At 36.5% G+C, this 27,769-nt stretch overlaps 1 protein-coding gene across 3 annotated transcripts; it reads left to right on the top strand.

The window, feature by feature from the left end:
- Window positions 1-808: 808 nt before the first annotated feature.
- LOC136252052 (adhesion G-protein coupled receptor V1-like) lies at window positions 809-27,229 on the top strand. 3 transcript variants are annotated; one of them, XM_066044399.1, is made up of 41 exons: window positions 809-902; window positions 3,318-3,473; window positions 3,533-3,739; window positions 3,947-4,009; window positions 4,145-4,300; window positions 4,362-4,556; window positions 4,854-4,931; window positions 4,994-5,149; window positions 5,319-5,525; window positions 5,577-5,657; window positions 5,721-5,870; window positions 6,028-6,231; window positions 6,319-6,636; window positions 7,104-7,319; window positions 7,456-7,596; window positions 10,918-11,130; window positions 11,243-11,398; window positions 11,496-11,708; window positions 11,881-12,045; window positions 15,169-15,381; window positions 15,555-15,719; window positions 18,955-19,167; window positions 19,328-19,483; window positions 19,595-19,807; window positions 19,937-20,092; window positions 20,204-20,416; window positions 21,214-21,354; window positions 22,404-22,616; window positions 22,680-22,820; window positions 22,953-23,159; window positions 23,210-23,365; window positions 23,445-23,657; window positions 23,769-23,909; window positions 23,959-24,156; window positions 24,579-24,719; window positions 24,838-25,056; window positions 25,125-25,481; window positions 25,978-26,115; window positions 26,258-26,494; window positions 26,583-26,723; window positions 26,866-27,229. In XM_066044399.1, exons 1-41 carry the CDS (start codon window positions 812-814, stop codon window positions 27,063-27,065), a joined length of 7,338 nt encoding a protein of 2,445 aa, XP_065900471.1. In that variant the 5' UTR covers window positions 809-811; the 3' UTR covers window positions 27,066-27,229. The 3 variants fall into 3 exon arrangements, with proteins under 3 accessions (XP_065900471.1, XP_065900470.1, XP_065900472.1); XM_066044398.1 differs by having other exon boundaries at window positions 3,932-4,009; XM_066044400.1 differs by lacking the exons at window positions 18,955-19,167; window positions 19,328-19,483; window positions 19,595-19,807; window positions 19,937-20,092 and having other exon boundaries at window positions 3,932-4,009.
- Window positions 27,230-27,769: the final 540 nt, after the last annotated feature.

The raw sequence follows: 27,769 nt of genomic DNA, 5'->3' as shown, positions 1-27,769 counted from the left end.
GGTGTCTATGGTAGTCATAGGCGATTCTAAGGGGGGGCCAGGGGGGGCCATGGCCCCCCCTGCTAACAAATAACTTTTAAAAAATCTTGGGGAAAAGTTGCAGTATAGATTGGCATTGTTATTTTTAGCATTTTTCATGTTTTTAGAATAAATTTTAGGCTATTTTCAAGCCTTTAAATTGCAAAAATCCTGCAGCTTCTGGGGGTTGCACCCCCAGACCCCCCTGAAATTCTACTTTATACTATAGCCAAACAACAATAGTTATGCTGTTCCCTACTTGGCCCCCCCTGTTGGTCAGGTCTAGAATCGCCACCGATGGTAGTCATATGACTTCAGTTAGCTATTGACTAACATTGTTCTCACACGGTGGCTACAGAACAAAATTAGACACACAGAGAGAGGATGTTATTACACTGCATGTCACAGAGTGGAGGCTGTAGTATTCTATCAAATAGAAGTCATAAGCATACAATTTCCTAGGTAGGATTCACTAATATCAATATTGCTATGAATACTATTTGTGTTTACCACAAAGTGTCAGGGAGGAACCCTGCTGATCAATCAATGTACTAAAACATGTGGTATATGAATGGATACTGTTTTCATAGATACGGCTTCCACAGCCTACAGTATATATCTGTGTTGATATTGCAGCAAAACTTGATGGTGGTTACAAATTAATCATATTTCTGGCCTGGAGTTTGGTGTGCCCACAGGTGTGGTGCAGATATAGCTACTGCATCCATACAAACATCCGGCACCATAAATACAAGATTTAGGCCTTAATAGCTAACTATTATAGCAATTAAGTATGGCTCTTGTAGTGCGCTGCTCTACCCTACTTTTAACTGTGTTATTTTTATGTACTCATCAAGGAGATGCTACCTTTGGATCAAGAATCAGTAAGTAGCTAGCTAGTATATAGCATTATAGCTAATTTAATAGCCACGGGAAGCGATTCTTCAGGCACTCAGCTCTATGAGAGCCGTTTCAAGAAGAAATTTTCTGACTGATTTCTAACTCCCAGATAGCTATACAGCAGATAAGTAGCTGCACGCAAGTTAAGACACTGCCCTTCCTGGTGCAGCAGCGGCGGGTCCACATTTTGGAAGAGGGGTCACCTCTTTAAGGTCGGCATGGCAAGCGGCGTCATGGGCATGGTAGCTAATTGATGAATCGCAGCCTATAGCTAAGCCTACGTAGCTATGCCTAGCTAGCTAGCTAGCTAATTCTGCTAATTATATATCTACAGCCGGAAAAAAATCACCAAGTAATGTCGTTTTGCAGTTGAATCTTTTTAGCCTTTACAGCAATTTTTGAAACAGTTTCAAACGTTATACCGTACGACAGGAAATTGTGAAGAAAGAAAGCCGGTCTCGAAGAAAGTTGAAAATTTTGCCCATAAGCGCCCTTAAAAGCTTTTCCTGGGCTTAATGCGGTTGCTCTTGCCAAGTTGCCAACCCACCGACAGCACTAGTAAAACGTCCATAAGTGCCCGAAAAGTACCTGTTTAGGTCTATGATTTCTTCGAGAATTTCAGGCAATAGCTACCGATGAGAAATTTCGTGTCATAGCCGGCTGGACTACGGTCTTAATTAGGCGAGTCTTAGGTGGTGGTAATTATTTTAGAGGCGTTTCATGCTCTACATTGAAGGTAAACGGGACGAGATAAAAAATAGTGATGTAGCCTGTATGGCTGAACCCAAACCATAAGAGAGAAAAACCGTCATTAGATTGTTTAAAACACACAATTACAATACCTCAGACACTACATGTGACCTGCTATAATTATGTGAACAAAATGTACAGTTTAAAAAAAAGCTCTGATGTGAGGAGTAAGAAAATGGCCCAAGCACTGAGTCAATTGCAGTTGTTGAGTATAGCGTTCTGTATCCTAAACGATGATCCAGCTCTGAAATTCGTAATTGGTACTCTAGATTTGTACTCACGAGACTACTAGAATTGTGAGAACTGATTCCTTAGATTGTAGAGGGTGCTACTATCTATGGAACCAATTGTGGTATATATGTGCAAGGGAACCTGAGGGTATGAAGCATTGCAAAATTATTGCAAACCCTTTTGTAACCACTGACTAATTTTGGAATGTGGCAGCTAGCTATAGATATAGTCAGGGTACCCTGACAGCATTCATTCTAAGAAATTTGAAAGGTGACTGGGTTAGTCAATAGCCAGCTTACTAGCTAGCTAGCTATCAAATTAATTTTCACATTGTGAGTTCCTGACATTGAATTTGAGGATAGCTAGCTAGTTGTGTTAACTATTTTGAAAACAAGCTAGACTGTTTAACATCCCAACTAAACTTAGCTAATTACTTGTGAATGTTCTAAAACTTCCATTGCTTCACACCATTCCCTCTGTTAGAACTGAATCCTTCCCTTAACTCTTTCATAACCTCAACGATCAAAATGGAGCTCACCACCCCCAATCAATAGTTGATGATGATCAACATGATTTGTCATTTCGTCCCCAGTAATTAAATACACACTAACATCAGTTGTGATCTACTACAATCACAATAGCTATCAGGCACAGTTCAAGAGGTGGGGATGGCCGATTTCTGGAATGCAGTTAGCTTTCGAAATCAAAATACTCTACTGAACTACAGTCAACAGATAAATCAAGCAGTTGCCACAATGAAAAGTGACTAGTCATGTAGTGCTTAGAGCTGAATGTACAGTAGTGTACTTTATATGCCAACACTATACACCAGAAAAATAGGCATTAACTCTTGCTTAAAAACAAACATCCAAGCTAGGTTGGAATGTTAAACTTTTGTCAACCAAATTGCTCAATGTTTTAATTTCCACCAAACTTTAAATGTACAGTAGGTAACTTTTAATTCTAGTGATGTATGGTACTGTAAGTATGTAACTATTAGTTTACAGGATTTGAATAAACATAATATTTGTGAACAGGCCTGCAAAACTAAGTCATGTGAGCACACAAAATTTGCCTACTTTTCAAGTTTTTCATTGCCCATAACTTATACCATCATGCTGATGATGCTATGTATGGTCTTGAAATTTTCAGCATGCATTAAACAATCCAAGTGCTTTATACCAAAAGTTGCAGAATGTAAATATTATATTTCAGTACTGAAATATGTCCTATTGTGTGACAGGATATAATTTGTGCCCACATGCCTTATTTTCATAGGCCCAATCGTATTTATGCTGTAGTGGCATGTAACACAGTTGCCAAACTTGATCACACTGTTTGCAAGGATACATATATAATGGCCAGCTAGCTACAGAACATAATAAAACATTCTTCATGTCATTATTACTTTGCTGTAGGGCCGTATGTGAGTGTTTCCTTCAGCCACAGTGTATATAGTGCAAGAGAATCAGATGGAAGAGTAGCTGTGACTATTGTGGCTTCCAGATACTATTATTATAAATCATTTTCAGTGAAGATCAATTCTAGTGTGAACACTCAACTAAGACCATATGGTAGAGCTAGTAGAGTTCTGCATTGACTTATTTGTCTCATTGTTATTCTCTCATTGTAGCCTCATCATCAGATTTTGATGAAGGTACTCAAGTTGTATCATTTTCGTCCAGACAGACAAAAGCAACTGCCTATATTCGTATTAATGATGATGATGATTTTGAAAACACTGAGGGATTCAAAGTTGAAATATTAATATCACGTAATCTATATAACAGCGGTGTAAGGTTTGGTGGACAACCTACAGCAACTGTTTATATTAAAAATGGTGAGCAGTCAGCTGATTCATTCATTGTGTGCACATAAAGTTTGCCTTCCATGCTATATGTGATGATGAACTATTTATCCTTTACTACACTTTCAATTGGCTTTCAAATACAATGCAAATAATCCATTCAAGTACATTTGTGTCCACATGCCTTGTTTTTGCAGGCCCAGTTGTACTGAAACATGTACTGTATTTTGTATACCACAGATGATGTAGCTACTACTCGTCCACCAACTCACCCACCAACACATCCACCAACAAGCTATAAAGGTAATCTCACTGCCACATAGGCAATAGTGTATGAGCATTTGTAGTGGTTCTGTGTTTTGTCTACTACTAATTCAACAAGTGTACATCACTATAAACCATTGTGTGTGATTGAGTGTAGAATTGCATTTTGTCTAGGTGGTGTAGTAAAAGTCCGTCTTAGTCAGAAAGTATACAGGGCGAAGGAATCTGATGGATTTGCTGTTATCAAGTTACTTGTTAGTGGATACAGGAGGTCTTCAATACGAGTTGGAGCTAGAGCATTCGTACCCACCAAATTTGATTTACCAGCTGGTTAGCTAGATATATGATGCAATTGTAATCATTTAAATTATTGTATTTTCTGTACTTTTAGCGGATGGGAGTGATTTTAAGATTGGTTATTATTATTTTAACTGTCCCTCATATTCCAATGAGGCTGTTATTAAAATTCCTATCTTCAATGACAACACTGAAGAAGAGACTGAATCGTTTGCAGTCAGTTTGTTTCAGAAAGATGAAGGAATAAAAATTTTGGATCCTTTCCTTGCAGAAGTCATAATAGAAGATGGTCAGTATTAGCAATAATTTGTATTCTATTTATTGTAAACAAGTGACCAAGTGTAGAGTATAATACCATACAACAGTGTATACAGAACACCTGCTTTGAGACTTTTATTGTTCAATGTTATAACACACCACTATCCATACTAGTACTGCTTTGGTGGAAAAGAGTGGCTTTGATTTACCCACAAATCACACATGGATTTCAGTTCCTATAAACATCCATTCTTAGAAAGTTGTTAACTAATACAGTTTAGCACTATAACACTATAACACTATTATCAGTTATCATAATCATTCACAGATGATGAACCACAGACTACTAAACCACCTCCACCACCAACCACTATTAAACCAATTCATCCAAGTAAAACACCACAAGGTGAGATCTTCTTGTTTCCCATTGAGCCGATCTTATTGGTACATGTACGTACATCCATACAGGTAATACTGTGGTACAGTTCAGTCAAGGAGAATACATGGTTGATGAATCTGCTGGCTATATTTCATTAAAAGTGATAATCATTGGTCAAAGATATCTTCCAATTTCATTCAACTACAAAGTATTTGTGTCTAACACTAAGTTCCAACCCTACCCAGGTTTGTACAGCATTTTGTGTACAGTGCAATATGTATGTTAGTATATTAACACCACCCATTTTATCCTCACATGAAAATGTGAATGTGTTTGTGTAATTAGATACTGTATGTGATGCAAAATTGTGTGCTGTTTTAACTATTTTATGTGTCTATGTTTGTACCTTCACAGCAAGCAGTGCTGATGTACAAACTGGTGTATTCTTTGCTTATGTACCTGGAAAACAAAATGTGGTTTATATCAAAGTTCAAATATTTGATGATAAACTGTTGGAGGGAACAGAAGCATTTGGAGTACAGTTGTCCATACCAGACCATCATAAAGCAAATGGTGTAAAACTAGGAGATCCTTCACATGCTACTGTTTTCATAAAAGATGGTAATATTTTGTTGGGACTTGAAATGAGTAAACTATTATATATTGCAACAGATGAAAGGCCACCCACTACAAGGCCTCCAACTACAAAACCTCCGACTACAGGACCACCAGCAACAAAACCACCAACACCTTGTAAGTTATTAAATGTGTTATGTAGTTGCTTTGTTTACTGCAAACTTGTATACATTTCATTAGCCCCAATCAGGGTCCACATTGAGAGATCATTCTACACAGTACAAGAATCATGTACTATGTTATCAGTGACACTGGTGGTGGTGGGAGAAGTGAGGGAAGAATTTAGAGTTGGAGTCTATGCTGTGGGTCACTACATGCCATCAGCTAGAGGTGCAGGATAAATATTTATAATTACATGACATTCCTTGAAGCAATTGCAAACAACATTTACAACTTCTGTGTATGTGTTTGCTAAGGATATATCTGTAATAGGAAAGAGAATGTCTTGTACTGGATTAATTGGTGATTTTGCTTTTTACACATATAGCTGACGTAGACTTTGAGAGTGGCATTTATCGGACAACCTTTAAGCCAGGACAATCAAGAAGCAGTGTGTGTATTGTAATCATTGATGATGACATCAGGGAAGGGAATGAAAAATTCCGCTTGTTGGTGGCCATTCCAAAAAGTGTTCAGAAGAATCTTAACGTCTGGGCTGGCAAACCATTCTTTGCTGATGTGAAAATAATAGGTATGGTGGGATAACATATACTGCCTATTTGCTATACCAACATCAACTATACATGTTTATGTTATGCCATGTATGTATGATCCACAGATGATCCTGATGATGGTATGGGGTTATCAGTTCAGTTACCTCCTACAATGGAAGAAAGGGCCACAATGTGTGTATGTAAGGATCGTCCTACTCCACCTCCAGTGACCACTACTTTTGTTCCCAGTCCTTCCCCCAGCCCCAGCCCCAGTCCTTCTCCCTCTCCCCCACCAATAATTATGGTGTCATTTAAGGAGAGTTCTTATTCTGCACCAGAGGGAAATGGTAGCATCACTTTTACTATACAATTATCACAAGCTTTTGATGAACCAATTCCTGTGGAGTTCTGTACACAACAGTCTGATCCATTATCAGCCGAAGGTACTGTATGTGCTATAGCATCACACATACAATACTAATAATGTCTGAGGTTCCCTATAGAATAACAATTATGGTGCTATTTAGATTGCTATGTCTTGCTCATTAGACATCTGTTTGTAATTATTATCATTTAACCTTAAACTATTGCACTTGTTAGGCTAACAATTGGTTCACTTTAAGTTTAAATTACATAGGTAGGTCTACACTAATGTAGGGTGGTGATGGTAAGTTTATATAGACCATTGTACCTTACTAGTCATATATGTATCTGTGTGTATACACAGTATAGGAGTTGTTCTGTGTGTGGTCACCCAAACCCTTAAATATATAGTCTGTGAGTAGAAAGTGATTAATACAGTTTTTCTTTATCAAAATTGCCAATACTTTCTTAACTCTTGCTACACATTCTGGCATGTACATACATTGCAATTTGTTCATACTCTACATGTGATTATTATTCCTTACAGCTGGAGGAGACTACACTGCTATTGCCAGTGAAACTGTCATGTTTGCTCCTGGTGAAACATGTGTGTCAGTGGTTGTTAGTGTAACTGATGATGAAGTACATGAGAAGGATGAGACTTTTGTTGGGTCACTGAAGACAAGTAACTCAACTCCTGATAATGTCTTAATTGGGGATCCATCAATGGCAGTTGGTACTATCATTGATGATGATGATCTCAGTAAGAAAAAGTTTTTATTGACATGAACTTTGTGCGTGCATATCCATTCATTTTAAACCCTGTATAGCTGTACATTATTAAGTTGCATAATTATTTAAGCTGTATAATATGGATATAATTTTATATACTTTTTTAGTTGTCAGATTCCTGAATGACACTAGTAGTACAGTGGAGTCTGATGGTTCCATACTATTCACTGTCATATCACTGGTGACATCTGATAATCCATTCACTGTACAAGTGTGTACAAGAGATAGTGATCCTCTCTCTGCTGAAGGTTTGTTGTTTATCTATGTTGTAACAAATCTACCCACAAAGTCACAGACACCAGGATGTAGCTACCCATTAAATCAAACTTCACATAATGTGACCAGATTTGATAAGCAAAATCACTAGTGAGTAGCTTTAATCTCAGCTTCAATACAATACTATTGGTTTTAAGCCTCAGAAGTATGTACAAGAGCAAGCTCAAATGGTGATTTCTGGTCTTGACCTGGTTAGATGAGAATCAGTGGTACACCATGAATAGCCTGTTACTATTGGCCAAACATTGATTCTACAGCCACTAAGAAGCCAGTATAGCATCGTTGAAACCGGGGGGTACGACACCTCAAAACACGTACGCCCTTCAGCTACACTGTTAAAATGAAAAGCAACCACAATTCTCAAGGAGTTCCCAGTGTAGGGAGGATTTAACACCCCTGGAGAGTAACCATTACTCCAAAAGAGTAACTGGGGAGTAACACATGCTCTGAAGGTGGTGTCACTTACTCTTCAGAGTAATGGTTATTCTCTTCAGAGTGTTGGTTACTCTCCATGGGGTGTTAAATCCTCCCTACACTGGGAACTCTCAGAGTGGTGGTTACTCTTTATTTTTAACAGTGTACCAAATCACAAATCAAGTAATTCGCCCACGCAGACAATTGATGCGGCTTGCAAACTAGCTTCGAAAACAGATTTATGACATAGCTACAAGCTTACAGTGATACAATACTAGTTCTTAATCAAGAACTAATGTCCTTCAGAATTGACCCAGTAATAACCTTAGAAATCACACTACGGCTATCACGCGTGACGTTTCAAATCACGTACAGATTTGCGAAGGTGTCGCACCCCTCGGTTGAAACCGGGTCGGGTCAACCGCGTCACATTTTCTCCGGGTCATCCCGGTCCGTACAGATTATCCGGGTCTGACCCGGATTGGAGCAGATGAGAACCGAAAAAATTTTTTATATATATATATTTTATTTTTTATTGTTAACGATAATGATAATATAAATAAACACTTAAAGAGTGGGCAGAGAGGCAAACTCTGCCCAGTTCTGGGATGATTGTTGGTTTGACGGTGTGGAAACTTATTAACGCTAATCGCGCAGCCTTTTCGTGAGCCACGCCTACTTATCACGTTACAAACTTACGCTCAGCCACGCCCATTTATTAGTAAGTGCAGTCTGTAGCACAAAACCATGTCCGTTGAGTTGTACATAGTCTACTTTTGTGCCCACTTTAAACATATCGGGAAATTGTAACACTAAGTATGCACGAAGCCACACCCAATTGCTGTCTGTAAACTCACAGTAGCTACGTGGAACCAAACCCACTGACTGCCTTAAAATTATTAACTTACCGGCTTAGTTATTATGATTATTATGATTATGATGTGATTTGGGTTGAGGCTTAGAAGCCTGTACACCCATTCAATTACATACATACACATACATAAATTAGATGCAATAAACAAAAATTAACTATGAATATAATTATTACATTAACGTAAATCTATAGTCATAAAAGTAATTATATATAACTGATTTAAAATTATTTAATGAAGAATTTCCTACAATATCACTTGTAAGATTGTTCCAATCATTAATTACTCTAGTACCAAAATAGTTGACCCGACATGAATGGTGGGCAAGGGGCTTAATTATTTTATATGCATGACCTCTAGTTTGTGTATTGTGGGATAGAATGAAAAAGTTGGAGTGATCCAGATTGAAGTAACCATTCAACATCTTGAAAGGAAGTATTAAGTCACCACGTCTGTGCCTGTACAAAAGAGATGGTAAATTCATTGATGTAAGTCGATCTATGTAAGACTTGTCTCTTAAAGATGGTACTAGTTTTGTACCACGCCGTAGCACACCCTCAAGTTTACATTGGTCCAATACATAATGGGGTCCCCAGATTACATTTCCGTAGTCTAATACTGGTCGAACCATTGATTTGTGCAATCGTGATAGTACAAATTCATTCAAATTGATAAAGCTTCTTTTCATACAAGTCAATACCCTGTTCGCTTCCATAGCTACTTCAGAAGTGTGTTGGTGGAACTTTAAATTTGCATCAAATAATACCCAAGTCCTTATGACAATTAACTGAGTCCAATGAGACACCATTAAGATAGTAGCGTCCAAAGCTGTGTGTGGCTCGACCAAAGTGAATCACTTTACATTTAGTAACATTGAACTTCAGTTGCCACACATCACACCATTTGGCTAGATTATCTAAATCAGTTTGGAGTTGTACATGGTCTGCCAATGTAGAAATGGTTCTTATAAGCTTGGTACCGTCTGCAAATAAAAACAGATGGCTTGAGATGGATTTCGCCATATCATTAACATAAATGAGGAAGAGAAGAGGTCCTAGAATTGATCCTTGTGGAACACCACTCTTCTTGTTATAACATAACTATTTGTTTACTGAAAACGAATCGAATGCTCAAAACGTAGTCTCGCTCTCTTGAGACTACCCGAAACATAGCTCTTATTGCATGCATCAACTTTAATTAATCTGGGTCACATCCGGGTCAGTGGGTTATCCGGGTCAGCAGTAGTGACCCAGTTTCAATGCCGCAGTATAGGTCTGTAATTATTACACAATCACATTACTCGTTATGTAATGTCCAGAAATGTGATAGTTCATTAGCAGAAATGCGGTGACTACTCTATTAGGGAGTTTAGTCGTAATTCAACTTGCATCTCCAGTATAGTTGTAGATCTAACTTCAGTATACAGTGGATCCTTGAGTGGTGGTTCATTATGGTACGTCTGCTTAATTAAATCCTTAGAAATGCTAAGCGTGTTCATATGGCTTTCGGTGACATTTGTGGTCATGTGTGGTAAATACCTATCGCCAAAGATTTTCTTAACGCGATTCATACCACCAATGAATTTATTACCACTTATGGTGCATTTTGTAGTCTTCTAATGGATCATGGTATAGTAAGCTACTGTAGCATGATCTTTTACCTTCAATTAACTGAAATCCACAAAATTACTATAATAAAACTCTCTAATAGAGCATTCAAGTTTGACTGAATTTCTGCTAATGTTCTCTATAAGAGAATTTTGTTGTAATTTGATGCTTATCTCCACCACCATATATATCAGAATTGGTGCATTTTGAGCAAGTCCTTTCTTGGTGTAAATTTTGTATATGTGCTCACTATGTTTGACAAGTTAGAATATAATGACAAATGTACAATGCACTATTATTTGAAGTGTTGTCTTATGTGAAATTGCAAACTCTCTAGTAGCTAGAACACACATTATACAACCATTAATTCATCATATGTGACATTATTCTTCATCACTAGCTGACATTGACTATACTAGTGTGGTGACCAACATCACATTTAACAATGGAGATAACAGTCATGACTTTGTTGTTCCAATCACTAATGATGGTATTCGTGAAGCTGATGAAACATTTGAAGTTTTTCTGAAGAACATTCCAGATAGTCCTTATAATGTGATCTTTGCTGATCCATCAGTTGCTGTGGGGACCATTATTGATAATGAAATACCAAGTGAGAAAGAATGCAACACAATTATGGTGTTGAAAAATTAATGTTCCTATCTATTAGGTGTTGGGTTCCTGTTCAGAAAATTAAGTTTACATGTATATGTATCTCTTTGTAGTAACTGTTAGCTTCAACACTACTGTGGTCAGAGATGATGAGTCAGCTGGTAGTCTGAAATTTGTTATATCAACCAACAGACCTGCTGATGTATCATTTACTGTACAAGTGTGTACAGAAGATATTGTTGTAGGACCTGGTTTGGAAACAGCTACAGGTTGTGTGCTTATTACATAAGACTGTTTATTATAAGGACATTAAAATTAATGTAATGCGATGTTTGATTTACTGGTTGTACACTACATGTTTTGTAGCTGATGACGATTATGTTTCTGGTGTGATTAATGTCACATTTGGTGTTGGAGACACTAGTGCAATTGTCTGCATTAATATAACTGATGACATGGTTGATGAGGGAAATGAAGCATTTGGACTAGCTCTCAAGACAACAGATGACACACCAGACTTTGTGGAGATTGTAGATCCAATGAATGCCACTGGTATAATAAATGATGATGATGAAACAGGTATGGTGATATTCTGCAGTTTAACTTACAGTAGGTAGTACATATAAATAGAGCAGAGTGATAGATTTTCATTATATATTATGGTGAACATGCAGTAAAATTTGTCATTTGTATTGTATTGATAGCTGCTTAGCTCACAGGATAATAATATTATAATGGTATTTCCTTACAGTGACTGTTAGCTTCAACACTACTGTTGTTAGAGATGCTGAGTCAGCTGGTAGTCTGACGTTCTTTCTAGAAACCAACAGACCAGCTGATGTGTCATTTACTGTACAAGTATGTACTGAAGATATTGATGATTTTGGATCAGGGTCTGGATTGGGAATGGCCACAGGTACAATGTTCATTACATTATTCAATTCTACATGTGTATAATACTAAATGTGACTGGTTCTGCAAAAACCAGTCTTATAGCCTTTCCAGAAGTCTGACTTTTTTACAGTTCATGTTTCCTTTCATTCTGATACAAGTAGAAGATTAAAATTAATAGAAATTTCAAGGACTCATGGAACAAAATAGTGAAATAAGGAGGTCACCCATACCTGCAGATATACTAGTGGAAATTTAATCTACACTTTAGTCTATAGCCAGGGGCATATTTAGGGAGGTTCCGGAAATCCCCTTTTAAATTTGAACTTGTAAGCTTGCAGCAGGAGCAACAAACCACCATAGCTTGTTTGGCTGCACAGAAAGATGGGAATATAGCAGAGCAGTATAGCTACAGTGTATTATGAAACCTACTCATAAAGGGATCAAGGGAGAACAAGTATGAATTTAATTACAAGGAAAAAATCAATGAAAATCAAGATGCTCTAATAGAGCAGTCAGATGTATTCTAGTAACTATTCTAATAGAACATTCATATATAATGAATCGTAATTTAAATGAGTATAATGCAAAAATAAAAACTAGGAACATTTAGTACCTAAGAAGTTTTTCAGTTTTTAATCAGAAAATTTGGATATGTACTTATATACGTATTTGGATCACTACGGTACTGTTGACCAGCCATAATAATTATATAAACTACTGTATATATAGCCTAAATATATATTTCAAGGGGAAAATGTTTGCTGATTTTATGGTTTTGGGTGTTATCAACGAAAATTTTACCCTTGAAATATTTAGACCTTGGGAGTGTTTGCATATCTGCACTTTTAGCAACATTGCTCAACCTCAAAACATTTGCCCCTCGAAATATTAGGCTATATGGTATAATTGATAAGGAACCAGGAAACTAAGCATACATGCATATTGAAAATTCCACATATTAATGGTTTGTATTATTCCACAAACTTGAAGCATTTGTAATGTACAAAATTTGTCAGTGGCTGGAGGCCGTGCCCCCAGACCCCTAGCTGCATCAATAACTCACTACCAAATCTGGAAACTACTTTGGCAAAATCCTGTATGTACCCCTGATTGCCATGACTGAATAATGAATAAAATCTCCACTAGTGTACCTACAGGTGTACATAACCTCCCTTGTTTCATTATACTTATGATCCATAATTAAATTTATAATTCTGCATGCTTGTACCTGTTTGTTTAACTGATGAACCTACACATTCAGCATCAATGGAACCAGGCTTTGTGTCTGAACATTCTTCTTAATCTTGGTGAATGCTATCCCACTAGGGACCTGTGAGGAGGCTTAAAGCCTGTGAATACAGAGTCTGAAACATGTACTGTAGCTGAAACGTGAAGAAAGCAGAAAAAATCCCACACCCAGTGGTGACTTGATCCCCCCCAACATGCAGTCTAGGCATGCGCCAGAGGAGCCACAACAGCCAGGATCTGAGATCTTCGCTGCATTCAACCTGTACTTAAACATTGACAGCATATACCTAGACTGCATGTTGGGGGGGATCAATTACTAAAAGTGAAGTGGCCATTGCACTTCATATTCAGGTGTATTCATCCCATTACACAGCATTACAAATGAAGATCAATAAGAGATAAACCTCTGCAATCCCAATGTGTGCGATTCTCCCTGTGAACAAGATAGCGTAATAATGGTGACAAGAAGGCCATTTAACACTACCACAAGTTGACACCTTGCACTGCCTGTGAAAATGGAATTATAATAGAACACAAATTTAAAGCCCATGATACTGTATGTGCATTGTCAGTGTTGGGCAAGTTACTTTGTAAAAGTAACTAGTTACATTGTAAAAGTAACTAGTTACATATTACATATTACTTGCAACTCAACTATTTAGTTACAGTTACATATTACCCATAAAATAAAGTAACTATAATAATATTACATATTATATTACTTTGTGTCCACAGCCTTAAGCTGTCACGTGTGAAACTACTACCTTAACACGTGACTTGATTGCGTTGTTGGACAATGTGCAAATCTTGGTTATAAGTAAGAAGCTAGTGAATAAGCTTCATTCAGTAGGCTTCATTACTTCGTTGTGGTTAGGCGTTACTCAGAGGATTACTAACGAGATTAGTAACTTCGTTTCTTTTAATAATACTATTATGTCATATTAGACTCGTTACAGTAATTATATTACTTAGGTAACGCGTTACGTTTGTAAGTAAAGTATCTTGCGTTATATTACCTGTTTTCATAGCGTAATTCATTATAATTACTTTGTTACCACAAAAGTAATAATATTACATAACGCGTTACATAAGTAGCACGTTACTCCCAACACTATGCATTGTACATACTGTGTTATGCCAAAAGGCACCTGTTGGGCTGTCTAACAGTAACAAAATCAAGCCTGTAGTCTTAACCATTATTGAGTTCAGTCAGTTAGTCAATCATCAGTCGTCAGAAAATTCCACTAAATTTTTTTAAACATTCAAATTTTTAAGCAAGCCATTGGAAACTTTTTAGGTTTCACTGAAAACACTTTTGGAAATATATACACTGTATAATGTACGTATTGTGAGGCTGATTCTGGTCAATAACTTTAATTTTTTAAAAAGTGCAAACCCCCTGATCCCTGATATAGTACTATCGTACTGTATACAGATGGAGTAATACAGTACTGTTCAGATGGAGCAAACATTAATACAGTAGTGCATTTGATTGAAAAGATTTAAAGCTGCTAAGTATGAAGTTATGCTTTTATTGAAGTCAACGATTTGAGAGTGGCTTTTGTACAAATGTGACCAAATTTTGGAAAATCACTCTTATGGGCACATTTGACACATAAAATATTTAGTTCTGAAACACAGCATTATAAGTTTAATTCCTTCCCATTAAGGGTAGCATAAACTATAGATAACGTGAATTACAAGAAAAAATTTAGAAAAATTGAAAAGTGTTTTCTGCTATTAACAGCACCGTGCTGATTTTAATTGTTTCAGACATGACAATAAAGGTGATTTTTCAAAATTCGGTCACAAATGTGTCTGTAACTACATTATATTTTATGTTGGCTATATAATGAATATGTATATTGTACACAGACATCATTTTGTTGTTTTGTAGCTGATGATGATTATGTTTCTGGTGCCTTTGATGTCACATTTGGTGTTGGAGACACTAGTGCAGAAGTTTCTATTAACATAACTGATGACATCATCGATGAAAGTAGTGAAGCATTTGGATTAGTTCTCAAGAGAACAAATGACACACCAGACTTAGTAGAGATAGTAGATCCAAAGAGAGCCACTGGTATAATAGATGATGATGATGAAACAGGTATGGTGATATTCTGTTGTTTAACATTTACAGTAGGTAGTCTAATAAATAGAACAGATTAATAGATTTTCATTTTCATTATGGTGAACGTGCAGTAAAATTTTGTCTTCTGTATTGTATTGGCAGCTGCTTAGCTCACAGGATAATAATATTATAATGGTATTTCCTTACAGTGACTGTTAGCTTCAACACTACTGTTGTTAGAGATGCTGAGTCAGCTGGTAGTCTGACATTCTTTCTAGAAACCAACAGACCAGCTGATGTATCATTTACTGTACAAGTATGTACTGAAGATATTGATGATTTTGGATCAGGATCTGGATTGGGAATGGCCACAGGTACAATGTTCATTACATTATTCAATTCTACATGTGTATAATACTAAATATGACTGGTTCTGCAAAAACCAGTCTTATAGCCTTTCCAGAAGTCTGACTTTTACAGTTCATGTTTCCTTTCAGCCTTATACAAGTAGAAGATTAAAATTAATAGAAATTTCAAGGACTCATGAAAATAAATAGTGAAATAAGGAGGTCACCCACACCTGCAGATATACTAGTGGAAATTTAATCTACACTTTAGTCTATAGCCAGGGGCATATTGAGGAAGGTTCCGGAAACCCCCTTTTAAATTTGAACTTGTAGGCTTGCAGCAGGAATACTAAACCATCATAGCTTCTTTGGCTGCACAAACATACAGAAAGATGGGAATATAGCAGAGCAGTATAGCTACAGTGTATTAGAAAACCTACTCAAAAAGGGATCAAGGGAGAACAAGTATGAATTTAATTACGAGGAAAAAAAATCAATGAAAATCAAGATGCTCTAATAGAGCAGTCAGATGTATTCTAGTAACTCCTCTAATAGAACATTCATAATGAATTGTAATTTAAATGAATATAATGCATAACTAGAAACTTGAAACATTTAGTACCTAAGACGTTTTTCAGTTTTTAATTGGAAAATTTGGATATACAATTATACATCTGGATTACTATAGTACTCCTGACCAGCCATAAACTACTGTATAGCCTAAATATTTCAGGGGGGAAATTTTCGCTGATTTTATGGTTTTGGGTGTTATCAGCAAAAAATTTACCCTTGAAATATTTATGCCTTGGGAATGTTTGCATATCCATGAAAATTTTACTTTTAGCAACATTGTTCAACCTCAAAAAGTTTGCCCCTTGAAATATTTAGGCTATATGGTATAATTGATAAGGAACCAGGAAACTAAGCATACACTGTACATGCATATTGAAAATTCCGCATATAAATGGTTTGTATTATTCATAGAGCACAAACTTGAAGCATCTTTAATGTACAAAATTTGTCAGTGGCTGGAGGCCGTGCCCCTAGACCCCTAGCTGCATCAATAATTCACTACCAAATCTGGAAACCACTTTGGCAAAATCCTGGATGTGCCCCTGATTGCCATGACTGAATAATGAATAAAATCTCCACTAGTGTACCTACAGGTGTACATAACCACCCTTGTTTCATTATACTTATGATCCATAATTGAATTTACAATTCTCCTTGTATCTGTTTGTTTAACTGGTGAACCTGCACATTCAGCATCAATAGCACCAGGCTTTGTATCCAAACGTTCTTCTTCATCTCTGTGAATGCTATCCCACTAGGGACCTGTTAGGAGGCTTAAAGCCTGTGAATACAGAGAGTCAGAAACATGTACTGTAGCTGAAACGTGAAGAATGCAGAAAAAATCCCAGACCCAGTGGTGACTTGATCCCCTGCAACATGCAGTCTGGGAATGTGCCAGAGGAGCCACAACAGCCAGGATCTGAGATCTTCTCTGCATTCAACCTGTGCTTAAACATTGACTTCTCGCCAGCATACACCCCGGCCATCAATTACTAAAAGTGAAGTGGCCATTGCACTTCATATTCAGGTATATTCACACCAATACAAATGAAGAACAATAAGAGAAATACCTCTGCAATCCCAATGTGTGCTATTTTCCTTGTGAACAAGATAGCATAATAATGGTGACAGGAAGGCCATTTCACACTACCATGAATTGACACCTTGCACTGCCTGTGAAAATGGAATTATAATAGAACACAAAGCCTATGGTATGTGCATTGTACATACTGTGTTATGCCAAAAGTCACCTGTCAGGCTGTCTAACAGTAACAAAATCAAACCTGTAGTCTTAGCCATTATTGAGTTCAGTCAGTTAGTCAATCATCAGTCGGCAGAAAATTCCACAAATTTTTTTTAAAATTCAATTTTTTAAGCAACTCATTGGAAACTTTTCAGGTTTCACTGAATTTGGAAATATATATAAATGTATTGTGAGGCTGATTCTTGTCGATAACTTTAATTTGTAAAAAAGTGCAAACCCCCTGATTCCTGATATAGTACTATCATACTGTATACAGATGGAGCAATACAGTACTGGTCAGATGGAGCAAGCATTAGTATAGTAGCATGTTTGATTGAAAAGGTTTAAAGCTGCTAAGTATGAAGTTATGCTTTTATTAAAATCAACGATTTAAGACCATATTTTGGAAAATCACCTTTGTGGGCACATTTGACACATAAAATATTTAGTTCTGAAACACAGCACTATAAGTTTAATTCCTTCCCATAAGGTTACGGTATAGTCACGAGCAATCATTCAAAATTTTGAATGCCTATCGATACTTTTTGAGAAGCCCATAAAACCAGTTTAGCAGCGTGAAAAGTTTTAAATGAAGGTGAAGCTCTTCATATTTAATGTTTTTATGTAGCTACAGTGTAGTTTGAGGCAGGTGGAACACTACAATTTGTTGTAGTAACACAAGTAAGCCAGCCCGTACATCGATATCGCTCAGCTCCAGCTGTCACTACCATGTTTTTCCGCCGCCAAATACAGCAAAAGCTGTGGGCTCTGTTGGCTTTTCTGGGGAATAGTGATACTGTATAATAAATTTATTAGGTCCTGTGGAAGCATTTTTGGTGTGTTTCTCCCCAGTGACTCAGATACAAGCCTTCAAAGAGCTTGTTTCACTCGAAAAAACTACTAAAAGTTCAATAAAACGTCTATACTACCAGTAACTTAAAAAATCGCTTCCACAGGACCTAGATATTTTAGTTGTTTAGCCACTTGTGTTGAAATTATAAGGATTCAGTAATCTGTTAGTCTGGTTTTTGGCGGCGCGTTTTTATAAAACATCGCTCTATTGTAGACTACACACCCAAGGACAGTCGTTGTTCTGTAGTAAAAACAAACAAGCACAATTAGTTGTATTGCTAACACAACACAGTTGTTGAAATTATTTATCCCCACTTAGTTTAAAGCAGGTTTTGTAATTTGTTCCGCCCACGAATTTTAAACTATTCCGTAACCTTAAGGGTTGAATAAACCATAGATACCTTGAATTACAAGAAAAAATTTTGAAAACTTGAAAAGTGTTTTCTGCTATTAACAGCACCGTGCTGGTTTTAATTGTTTCAGGCATGACAATAAGAATGATTTCCAAAATTCGGTCACAGATGTGTCTGTGACCATGTTGGCTACATAATGAATATGTATATTGTACACAGACATCATTTTATTGTTACGTAGCTGATGATGACTATGATTCTGGCGCTTTTGATGTCACATTTGGTGTTGGAGACACTAGTGCAGAAGTTTCCATTAACATAACTGATGACATCATCGATGAAGGCAGTGAAGCATTTGGACTAGTTCTCAAGAGAACAGATGACACACCAGACTTAGTGGAGATTGTAGATCCAATGAGAGCCACTGGTATAATAGATGATGATGATGAAACAGGTACAGTATGTGTAATATCTGTGGTGTGAACTTAAGATGACCAGATTAATAGATTTTGATCGTAATGGATAAATAATTATAGTGACAGTGTGTCTTCGTTGATCTTTTTTTCAGATTCCATAATTGAGTTATTAGTATTAAAATTGATATTGTTTTATAGTGACTGTTAGCTTCAACACTGCTGTGGTCAGAGATGATGAGTCAGCTGGTAGTCTGAAATTTGTTATATCAACCAACAGACCTGCTGATGTATCATTTACTATACAAGTGTGTACAGAAGATATTGTTGTAGGATCTGGTTTGGAAACAGCTACAGGTTGGGTGTACATTACATAAGACTGTTTATCATAAGGACATTAAACAAAATTAATGTAATGTGTATACAGACGATGTTTGATTTACTGGTTGTACACAACATGTTTTGTAGCTGATGACGATTATGTTTCTGGTGTGATCAATGTCACATTTGGTGTTGGAGACACTAGTGCAATTGTTTGTATTAATATAACTGATGACATGATTGATGAGGGAAATGAAGCATTTGGACTAGTTCTCAAGACAACAGATGACACACCAGACTTAGTGGAGATTGTAGATCCAATGAGAGCCACTGGTATAATAGATGATGATGATGAAACAGGTACAGTATATGTAATATCTGTGGTGTGAACTTAAGATGACCCAGATTAATGACAGTGTGTCTTTGTTGATTTTTTTTTTCAGATTCCATAACTGAGTTATTAATATTAAAATTGATATTGTTTTATAGTGACTGTTAGCTTCAACACTACTGTGGTCAGAGATGATGAGTCAGCTGGTAGTCTGAAATTTGTTATATCAACCAACAGACCTACTGATGTATCATTTACTATACAAGTGTGTACAGAAGATATTGTTGTAGGATTTGGTTTGGAAACAGCTACAGGTTGGGTGCACATTACATAAGACTGTTTATCATGAGGACATTAAATAAAACTATTGTAATGTGTATACAGATGATGTTTGATTTACTGGTTGTACACTGTATGTTTTGTAGCTGATGATGATTATGTTTCTGATGCCATCGATGTCACATTTGATGTTGGAGACACTAGTGCAGAAGTTTCCATTAATATTACTGATGACAACATTAATGAGGGAAATGAAGCATTTGGACTAGTTCTCAAGACAACAGATGACACACCGGACTTAGTAGAGATTGTAGATCCAATGAGAGCCACTGGTATAATAGATGATGATGATGAGCTAGGTATGTGTGTGGTAAAGTGTAGTATGAATGTCTAGATATGTTGAAACCACAAAATAAAGCTCTTCTAAATAAACTCTAAAGTGTTATGAAGTTTCAAGTAAATTATTGTCATTTTCTTTAGGGGCTTCCATTGTATGTGCATGTGTGTGTGTGTGTGTGTGTGTGTTTGCGTGTGTGTGTGCGTGTGCGTGTGTGTGTGTGTGTGCATGTGTCTGTGTCTGTGTCTGTTTGGGCAGCATAGCCAAGTGGTTAGAGCACCAGCCTGGTAATCAAAAGGTTCCAGGTTCGATGCCCGGTTACACCAATTTAGTATTGTTATTTCCCTGAGCAAGCAACTTACTCATATTGCTCCAGTCTACCCGGCTGTGTATTAGGGACCTGGTGACATCTGGGCCCACCCAGCTGTAACATCAGTGGGTACCTGGTTTTTGCTAGGGAAGCAAATTCCCAACCGTCCTTGTCTCACTTAGTGGCATTGGGGTCATTATGAAACTTCAAGTTCCACGACCTCTCTCCGTCACACTTGGATAGTCCTCCTGTGGGTTACTACTAGCCCTGCCCTGGAGGACTTACCTACACAAGGCTCAATTGCCTGAGTGGTGCACAGGCATCCTAATGCTAGTTCACTAAATGGAAATATTTGTGTTTTGTACGGCTGCCATAGGGTTGGCTTTGTTTTGCTTTGAGTGTGTGTGTGTGTATGTGTGTGTGTGTGTGTGTGTGTGTTAGCTGTACATTATAATGATCATTGAAACTGAATGTTACAGTGTATTATCAGTATACTGGTATACTTTTAGTTGTCAGGTTCCTGAATGACACTAGCAGTGCAGTGGAATCAGAAGGTTCCATACTTTTCACTGTCATATCACTGGTGCAATCCGATAATCCATTCACTGTACAAGTATGTACAAGAGAAAGTGATCTTTTCTCTGCTGAAGGTTTGTTGTATATGCATAACACAAAATCACAAACATTAGCTTATTATACAATAGTAGTATTATATATGTATAGTAGGGATCACAAGGAATCATGTTTTACTGTCATAAAATATCACAACCTCACCTTTTCTTCATGGTAACTTGGCAGTATTTGTTACAAGCCCAAACATGTCTTCAGCACAACCTAAAATTCTTCTGATAAGCTATTACAAAGTTAGATAAACTAATAATGTAAAACATTGTACTGATTAGCTCACTGTCTAACTAATTAACTGACCAAATGATGCCTTCACCTAGCTGAACCATTGTGGCAGCTCAACACTACAGGTTTGATATCTTCACTGTTCAGTATTGCTTATAATTAAAGATGTGCCTTTTTAACTACTGCTGCTGCTATAATACATTTGCCATGGATTTAGCTTTGTGTTCCTTTATATCCCACTTCTTTATTCACTTCCATTGAAGTGGTAATTGTCTAATGAGTGAATTCATTGTAGAAGTGTTTCTCATACTGTATTTTGTTTTTAATGCTGTAGGACAGAGCAGAATAAATACTTGAGTTTGAGTAATCAATAGTCTGGACAAATGTTCAGTCATGTAATTAGTTATAATAACTCTGGTGCAAAAAAGTTACAAACAAGTATGGTAAAAGGAGAAATCAGAAATTATTGAGTAGGGAGCATAGAATAAAAAGCCATGAAATGAGGGAAATAGCTTGCAACTACAGCTATACTAGCCAAACATTTAACCCTCACTTCAGTCATAGCCATATAGCCACGTGCACTATTGACAGTTTGTGTATAAAAACAGGAATCAAATATATATGTGCTAGTATAGCTGCAGGTGTAGGAGATATTCTTTGTCTCATGGCTTTTTTTCTATGGTTCCTTATTTTTTTCTACTATTTAATAGCAATCAAATATCATATAAATAATAATAATAATTATCTGTACAGTGTAAAATTATTTGAAGTATTCTCTTATGCAAACTCTCTAATAGAGCATACACTGATATGATCATGCTTAAATGTATTTTATTCCCATCACTAGCTGATGTAGACTATACTAGTGTGGTGATCAACATCACATTTAACAATGGAGATAACAGTCAAGTCGTTGCTGTTCCAATCACTGATGATGAAATTGCTGAAGCTGATGAAACATTTGAAGTTTTTCTGAAGAACTTTCCAGATAGTCCTCATAATGTGATCTTTGCTGATCCATCAGTTGCTGTGGGGACCATTTTTGATAATGAAATACCAAGTGAGAATACAGCACAATTACACTGTTGAGGAAGTGATTTAATGTGATTTTCCTACCTATTAGGTGTGGAGTTCTTGTTCAATTCAACTACAGTTGGTGAATCTGATGGTGTTGCAACCTTCACTCTTATTTCATCATTTCCATTTGATGAACCTTTCACTGTTCAAGTTACTTCAGGAGAGACAGATCCAGTGTCTGCAAGAAGTATGCATGCTTTGAAATCCTTAAAATATTCATAAATGTACAGTACACTAACCATTTTAAACATGATTTGGTTATAATTATGTTAATCTATGTATCTGCTTTCAGATTTATACAAATTATTTTCTATTACAGGAGATGAGGATTACACACCAACTGTGCTTAATGTAACATTCCCAGCTAGAGTTACTATGGTTAATATAACTGTACCAGTTGTTTCTGATCTTGTAATAGAAGACACTGAAATGTTTCATGTAAGAATAGATGAATTACCAGATCAACCTGTCACATTAGCAGAACAAAACACTTCACTGGGTATTATCATTGATGATGACACTCCATGTAAGAAATTGCTAACATTATTGCTAAAATATAATGTTATCTGTTAATAGTGACAGTGAAATTCAGCACTACTAGTGTCAGAGATGATGAGTCAGCTGGTAATCTGACGTTCATTGTAGAAACCAACAGACCTGCTGATGTATCATTTACTGTACAAGTGTGCACGGAAGATGTTAATCTGGGACCTGATTTGGGAATGGCCACAGGTACTATACAAACTTAAGAATATTAAAATGTGCCATATCTACAGTCTGAAATTGCTATCTGTTGTTTCAATTGGTTTAGCTGATGATGACTATGATTCTGGTGCCATTAATGTCACATTTGGTGTTGGAGACACAAATGCAGAAGTTTCCATTAATGTAAATGATGATTCCATTGATGAAGGAAGTGAAGCGTTTGGACTAGTTCTCAAGAGAACAGATGACACACCAGACTTTGTGGAGATTGTAGATCCAATGAATGCCACTGGTATAATAGATGATGATGATGAACCAGGTATATTATTTGTGGTGGTGTTAATATATATCTACTAGGTATATAAAGTGACTAGATTAATGATACCTGTATATTATCATGTTTGAATTCATTGTGATGTTTAACTCACAGGGGTGAGATTCCGAAGTGATTCTAGCACTGCTCCAGAGTCCAATGGCTTCATTACGTTTGTTATTGAGTTGGTTGGATCTTCAGATAGTCCAGTAACTGTACAAGTGTTTAGTGAGGAGACTATCCCTAGACAAGCTCAGGGTATGTTGGTAATTTGGATTGTTTGTATGCTTACATTATTTATTAACAGGAGGTGGTGTGGATTACAGTGATACAATTGAAAATATTACTTTTGAAATTGATGATACTACAAAAATTGTGAATGTTCCCATCGCAAATGATTGCCTGGTCGAAAGCTCTGAAAATTTCAATGTGATCTTGAGACGTTTCGACACTAATGTTGAACTGATGTCACCATTCCTATCAGTAGGAACTATCACAGATACAAGTGAATTATATTATAATTATAGTGTCATACTGCATATATAACCTGCCTGTATAACCTACACATATACCTGACACAAATTTGCAGCACAAGCTGCATACTGTAGAGCACGTAGAATGAAACATATTACACAACATAAATTCATTTATTTTATAAATGTGCTGCTTCATGCGTATAAAAATACAGCCTGTATTTATCTATCAATGTTTCTGTGTTGGAACTACTAGTCCAAAAATTTCAAACAAACAGGTCCCAATACCAAATAGCATTGGAGTCATATATAGATTTGTGGTCCATTTTGCCTTGATATAGGGTATTTTTTTTTGAATTAGTTATTTCAATACTGACTGTAAAGATGGAGTTAATATAGGCAGTATTGGAACACTATTTTTGCTGCATTGGTAGTACGTAGTTTCTTTCTTTAGCTCCTGTTAGGATACAGTTTGCTGAACAGACAGTATCCAACTTCGAAACTGATTCTCCTATGGAATTTGAACTAGTATTATCAGGACCAGTTGATCGTACTGTACTTGTAGAAGTGATGACTAACAGTGACTCAGCAGTTGGTTAGTATGCTTCTATGATATATACACATGTACATGTCTTATTACAAAATTCATCACACTTTATAACTATGTGTAGCTTTATTACCACCATTGTATTATCTTGTTTCAACATTAAAAGGAGGTGAAGATTACGATGGTGTGTTGGTAAATGTGACTTTCCCTGCTGGAAGCACATCTCAAGTGGTCACTGTGAACCTCACTGATGATGGAATACTAGAACCAACTGAACAGTTTACAATAGAAATCATTGGAGTTCATCATGAAGGAGATGAAACTGTTCCATGTCTGTTGAATGGAACTGTCCTCATGGCTAATGGAGTGATTCTAAATAACGATAGTAAGTGATGTAGGAAGTATACCACTTGCAATCTGGTTTACCTATGTTTTCTGATTTGTTCACTCCAGCACTGTCTGTGATGTTTAATTCCAGTACATATTCAGGAGCAGAAGCAGATGGTATAATACCAGTGACAGTGGTAGCCACAGGGACAGCATCAATACCATACACTGTCATAATAACACCATCAGAGTCTGATCCACAATCTGCTACAGCAATAGTAGACTTCTCCAGTGACACTATAGACGTGACTTTTAATCCCGGAGAGACCTCAAAAACTGTAAATGTAGTTATCAACCCAGATTGTCTAAGAGAAGGATTAGAGTTCTTCAACCTATCTTTATCACTGTCTTCCGTTGCATCGATTCTTGGAGTTGGCTTAGGTGATCCCAGTGAGGCAGTTGCTGAAATTGAAGACACTGATAGTAAGTGTGTTTGTTTAGCTTTTGTGATACAGATGTGTGCATATTTTGATATACCCATTACAGCCATCAGATTATTATCGAACACATTCACTCTTATTGCAGCTCAATGTAGCTTTTAATTTTTTCCCACAAGCTTTCAACAGCATTACATTGCAACAAGTTGAATACCCAAACCAAACTGGCTGAATGTATGAAAGGTCTCTAAACCCTGCCAATGAGCTAAAGCATAGGCAGACAGAAATTGATGACTTTATAGTCTTTATGTAGTTCACGTACAGTAGCAGTGCCTTCACTTTTCATTGAAACACCGAAAACACAAGACCTTATTATATTTATATAGCTATTGCACATTATTTGCCATAGTATAATTTTAAACATAGTGTAATTTTCTTGCTTTTAGCTATACTAATTCTGCAAAAGTCTCCAACTACATTCACATGTGCTCATGCACACGCACATGTATGTATAATATGTACATTAATACTCTTTCCTACAGTAATCTATGTGAACTTCAGTCAAGCTGTATATTCAGATGAGGAAGCAAATTGTACAATTACAATTACCATAGAAGCAGATGGATTTTCTATATGGCCATTCTCAGTTGTGGTAACTCCCATAGAAATTGGAGGCTCAAGTATGTTAACATGATTACTATAGTACACATACATATACTGAACAAGAATTGTATAGGTAACTATGAATCCACATACAATGCACAGAATGAGATCTTGCAGAAAGAGTGTGTCAAGTAGTGTAATGATTTGTATTGTTTACAGATGGTGCTATTGGAGGTGGAATTGACTTCACCTCAGACCCACTCACTGCTATATTTACTCCTGGTGCTTCACAAGCAACTGTTGAATTGAACATCACAAAGGATGGATTATTTGAAGAAACTGAAATGTTGAAATTTAACTTGACTGTTCCTGATGAGTTCAGTAATATCAATGGGATGTTGTTGATTAAGACAGGTGACAATGACATGGCAGATGGAGAAATAATCAATTCTGGAGGTGTGTATATAATCGTTAACAGTGTCGTTTTTTTTTTTGTTTTTTTTTTTAACATACTGTTTAATTCTTATGTTTTTTGTTTCTTTAGTATTAGTCAATTTCACTGCTAGCTGTTATGATGTAGATGCCAATGAAACTGAAGCTATTGTAAGAGTAATGGCCTTTGGACAATTTGACACAGATTTTGCTGTAAATGTGATAGCTGCAATCTCAGATCAATCAGAACAAAGTATGTAAATTATATTTCATACATCACATCATCTGCTTGAATGTATGCAGATAATATACACCTGTACCAGTTAAAGTGGCTGTCAACACTGTATAATGTTATTGTTAGTTCTGTATTATGCTGTACTCTTGTCTTTGTGCAGGTGAGGCCTTTTTTACTGAGGGAGTCTATGAAGCACAATTTTCTGTTGGTGACAATACTGCTCTAGCATCCATACAAGTGTTCCCTGAGAGATTGCGCATTGGAACAACTGGACTATTTAATGTCACATTAGAAGCAGTGGATGATGGTGTGATTATTGGATCACCAAGTGAAGCTGTGGTCAAGATTCCTGCACCATAACTTTAAAAAACATGACTGGCTGTTGAAAGTAATAGCCATGAATATAACTTTTTTTTGTAAATTTTCTGTGCATATAATAATCGAAATTTCGCAGTGTATTTCTATTACGCATATGTACAATGCGTTCTATGCATCTTTACAAAATTTTAACGATTTTAGTAATATATAGTACAATTACGTACAGTACATAGTGCTTATATGACTGAGCGATACATGCACATGTGTGGCAGCATGGGAAAGAATTTTTAAAGGTCCTCAATTGTTTACCCCACACATAGCAGTGAATTACTAACAGGGGATATTTTAAAACATATTATCAATTCCTACAAAGATACATGGTAATCATATGCTGAACTTGACTCTAGACTTCTAAAGTAACATTACCTCTCATAACAACCACAAGACAATAAAACACTGTAGAGAGGGAAACTTTGGCAAATTTGGCTACATAATTTGCTACAAATTTGCCATAGTTTAATCCGCCAATTACTCATAGTGCCTCAGCTCAGATTAGCATCTTTATAGCTAAACACTGAGGTTGAATTCACCAATGTTTATTTGACCAAATACAATTTAACTTGTTGTTTACCAAAGTTTAGCCCCACCAAAGTTCCCTCTATACGGTATCTTTATGATTGAAGTAAGATTTTTAATGACACTGAAAATTGCATCCTGCAATCAGAATGCTTTTAAATTTATTCTTA

Source organism: Dysidea avara, chromosome 4 (assembly GCF_963678975.1).
Source record: "Dysidea avara chromosome 4, odDysAvar1.4, whole genome shotgun sequence".
Taxonomy (NCBI): Eukaryota; Metazoa; Porifera; class Demospongiae; order Dictyoceratida; family Dysideidae; genus Dysidea; species Dysidea avara.
The sequence above is the reverse complement of the archived record's forward strand: the minus strand, read 5'-3'. Positions and strand labels throughout refer to the sequence as shown.

Coding starts and splice junctions, on each gene's coding strand:
- LOC136252052 (XM_066044398.1), top strand. CDS start 812: ATGGCTCTTGTAGTGCGCTGCTCTACCCTACTTTTAACTGTGTTATTT. Junction 903..3,317: donor TACCTTTGGATCAAGAATCA/GTAAGTAGCTAG, acceptor ACTTTGCTGTAG/GGCCGTATGTGAGTGTTTCC. Junction 25,057..25,124: donor AGTGATTCTAAATAACGATA/GTAAGTGATGTA, acceptor TGTTCACTCCAG/CACTGTCTGTGATGTTTAAT.